We start from the raw sequence: 4100 nt of genomic DNA, 5'->3' as shown, positions 1-4100 counted from the left end.
TTGCAACATGTTGCTACAGTGATTAGTAGTTTTGTTCACCTAACGGTTGTATGTATCATCTAAAACGAATCGAGATAGATATAGGGCTATGTATGTATATAAAATCGACTCTAAACACTGGGATCTACTACATATTCGGTATCTTGGAACTTAAACAGTTTCAGTTCGATTTGAAAAAAGTTTGCTTATAAAATGGCTCACTTCAAGGCATTATTCATGCAAAGTTTTATCCCATTATATTAATTGGTGCTTTCTTTGTATACTGAAACATGAAAGAATCAAATGCAATTTCAAATTGTGTTATATTGGAAAAATGTGTGGTTGTGGTTAGATATTTCCCATTATTGTATTATAACGCAGGAATGTCAGAAGAATGTAATATACCGAATTTGGTAGAGATATGTATTTTCATCCAAATGTAGTCTGAGCTCAATAAAGTCTTGTCGTACCAAATTTGAGTTATCTTAATTTACGGCTTAGTTATGACAATTATACTTCATAATGGTTTTTGATGGGCATGGCAGTGATCCGATGACGCCTATCTACAATATCAAACTTCTTATGGTGTCAAAGAACCATTCATCAATGTATCTTAATTTTTATGCAAGTTAGAGCTTGAACGTACGGACGGACAGAGATGCAGTTACCTGGATTTCAATTCGGCTCGTCATCCTGATCATTTATATGTATATATAGCCCCATATCTATCTCGATTTGTTTTAGGAGATACATTCAACCATTAGGTTAACAAAATTAAGATACTCTGTAGCAACATATCGCAAGAGTGTAAAAAATAACGACTAATTTTTCATCGAATTTCTCTCTTTTTATGGTAAGGCAATATATGTATATATTGTCGCAATTTTCATTTTTAATATCCCCAGAATAAGAGTTGTTTATGATAAATTGAAAGAATTAATACACTCGTTCAAATGTATGTAATATATGTAGATACATTATAATTTTCCCGTAATCCATTTTCACATGAATTTTCATACCTCTAGTTCGAATCTCATTAGCCCACAACTTTTATTATACATCTTTTTACCATTTTTTTAAATAACAAGTTTACTGAAAATTTGAAGGGCCTAATGAAAAGCAATTTCAAGGTATAGTCTTATAAATAAAAATTATTTTAACTTGAAAAAAGAGTTTAATAAACATTTTCAGCATTATATTATGTGATATTTGTATAACTATTTATATGTTTTAAATGTTATTCTGTAAAAGATTTTAAAAAATTATGAGTCTACATAATTTTGAACTTGCAATAAGGGAGGATTTTTGCTAGGGAGAAACTTCAGAAAATGATGGAGTTCATTGCTTCAAGTTTTCATACTGCGTTAGTATGACCAATAATAATTTTATTCGCTTCAATATTAAGTAAACAAGTAATTGATAGCAATTATCTTGTTTTAGAGGAATTTATAAATGGTAATATTTTTCTCCTAAATATATATGTGCTAATATTTTTTGAAATTATAAATAAAAAATTTAAGAAAGTACAAATTCCCGGATCCTTAAAAAGCTTGATATTCATATTAAGTCCACCCAATTAGTTGGACTAATCAAAAATAAATAAATAATAAGGACAAAGTTAACTTAATGGTAGGTAACCTACGAACCTTAAAAAATTTAGTGAAACAGCACCAGCAGAAATATACACTTATATAAAATATGTACTTTTAAAAAGGATGTAATTTTAATTACAGTTTTAAAATTCAGTTCTTAATGAAACGTAGTCTTCTTATTCTGGTTTAAAAAGTGTTGCAAACATTTAATTAGCAATTAAATTAATAGTATTTATTATCTGAATTTATGAGAATATATGCGTGTTGTATATAATTTTAGTCAATTTTTATCTGAGATTTTACAATATTGAAGAATTAAACAACCGGTTAAAGGCGCCTACTATTTTCAAAATCCGCAATAAAACTCTAAGATATACAATAGTTAACATATTTGCTAATCTTCATAAAATAATACTGTAGTTTTTAATTACGCCTGTTAATGTTGATATTTTGATTTGCCGTCGGCTAAATTATCAGTATTTTAGTCAGAAATTGTTTTGCTATTTCAAAAATGTGATTAATTAATATATTCGAATTTCGTATCATAAACATTAGAAACATTACAATTTTTAATATACTCACATAACTAAAATGTTTGTAGACTAGAAATGTTTTTATTAAATTTTAATTGGTGAGTATTTGTTTCTTAAAATCATGTTTTTTTAATGATTGGTTTTTTAGTATTAAATATTATATACAGAGTGAAATATATTAAAAATTATTTTAAAAATAATACATTACATATGTGAATAACAGCCATTAGGAACTAAAGAAGATGACTCCAGTTTATTTCAACTATAGACGATTATAACTAATGATGTCATGCAGTTCGCAGGCTGGAACTCTGTCGTGAATTAGATGATGTGTGTTGGTTTGTTGGTATATCAACATTTGCAAAATATAACGGTTGTAAATTTCCAAGCGGAGATTTCATCATTAATATTGGATGCAGCGGAATATCGTAAACTGTTGTAGAATTAAAGCAAGGATCCAAATTGATACAATTAGCTTCTGACCTATTATAATGCAGAAGGGGCATGTGGGTACTTCCAGTAATCGTGTGCAGCGGAGGAAGGGGTTGATGATTCATTTCAGCACTGAATATGGAACTGTGTAAGGTGGCACTATTCTGTTTTAGTGTTTCTGTTTCCAGTCTTTCGGTAATAGATTTATCGTAACTGTTAATGCCTTTTATAGACTTTGAATCAAGTTTATCGGGTGTTATTAGACTTTCAATAGTAAAAGAACGTTTTTGTCGAGATTTGTTAATAATGGTTGATCCATCCATGATTGGTGATATTACTTGGGAACTATGTAATATATTCGAGAATGTTGTATCACTATTTGTTGACATTGTTACTTGTGGATATCCTAATGATATAGCAGTAGATGCAAAATTTGTGATAGACTGCGTGTTTCCAACAGAACATTGAGTTAATTTAGCTATATTTGCTACATTAGTTAAATATAGGGAAGAGTCATTAACTAATGGTAATTCTGCTGATGTTGACGTATTTTGTGGAGTAAAAAAGAAACGATTAAGATTTGCCCATGTAGCTAGTTCTTCTTTCAAATAATCCTTATCGTGCTTGTGTAGTTTGAAGCGTTTCCGACGCCGTAGTAAGCTACCATTTTCAAACATATCAATTGCTTGTGGGTGAAGAGCCCAGTAAGCACCTTTGCCTGGCCGTTCTGGTCTTCGAGGAACCTTTATAAAGCAATCATTAAAACTGAGGTTATGCCGTAAGGAATTTTGCCAGCGTTGTGTGTTTTTCCGATAATATGGAAAACGATCAATTATAAATTTATAAATATCACTCAGAGGTAACATTTTTTCGGGTGAATTCCAAATAGCCATAGCCGTTAAGGATATATATGAATACGGGGGCTTTTGATCGCCATATGATTCCCTCGGAGGTCTTGGCATAATTCAATAATAAAAAACTGAACATTAATACCACACGGTTTTACTTATTTCGATTGAAAATGCATTTTATTGACAACAAAAACATCCACTTGTTTTATTTGTTGTGTATTATAATTTACACTTGTTCTCCGACGGCGAAATATCAAATTTAATTTTAACAACCACACGTTTAAACAACGTTTATCTCTTAACATTCATTGTGCGCGGAAATTCAAACGATTGTACGAATATCACTAAGAGCAACGAAGCCGAACTGTTAACGAAAACAAAATCTCAGACACATTGACGACAGCGAGAAAAAGTAAACACACATACACAGTTATGTGTAACGCCAATGCAACTATTCAAAAACGATTCCACGCAACCAACCAGAAACGCACAAAGTTCGATGCATCACAATACTCGTTTTTCTATGGGTTCTTATTCACACCCCCTCTGCATATGTTTTTATTAACGTACAATAAGCAAAACAAGTCCTCTATAAATAAGGTTGTATTCATTTATGTGACAGGCAAATGGATAGTTGTTTTATTCCACCCTTTAACATGTTCAAGGGAGGAGTTTCACTAGCTTAGAAATTATTAGTAAACATTTTCTTCTTT

At 30.6% G+C, this 4100-nt stretch overlaps 1 protein-coding gene across 1 annotated transcript; it reads right to left on the bottom strand.

Annotated features, from left to right (window-relative positions):
* Positions 1–1766: 1766 nt before the first annotated feature.
* LOC120781989 (fork head domain-containing protein FD4-like) lies at positions 1767–3738 on the bottom strand. Its single transcript, XM_040114156.1, has one exon. It carries the CDS (start codon positions 3496–3498, stop codon positions 2392–2394), a length of 1107 nt encoding a protein of 368 aa, XP_039970090.1. The 5' UTR covers positions 3499–3738; the 3' UTR covers positions 1767–2391.
* Between the last annotated feature and the right edge of the window lie 362 nt (positions 3739–4100).

The sequence above is a fragment of the Bactrocera tryoni genome, unplaced genomic scaffold (genome assembly GCF_016617805.1).
Source record: "Bactrocera tryoni isolate S06 unplaced genomic scaffold, CSIRO_BtryS06_freeze2 scaffold_83, whole genome shotgun sequence".
NCBI lineage: Eukaryota > Metazoa > Arthropoda > Insecta > Diptera > Tephritidae > Bactrocera > Bactrocera tryoni.
This window is presented reverse-complemented; position numbering and strand designations above follow the sequence as displayed.

Excerpts from the sequence above, each read along its gene's own strand:
- LOC120781989 (XM_040114156.1), bottom strand. The coding sequence starts at position 3,498 with ATGCCAAGACCTCCGAGGGAATCATATGGCGATCAAAAGCCCCCGTAT.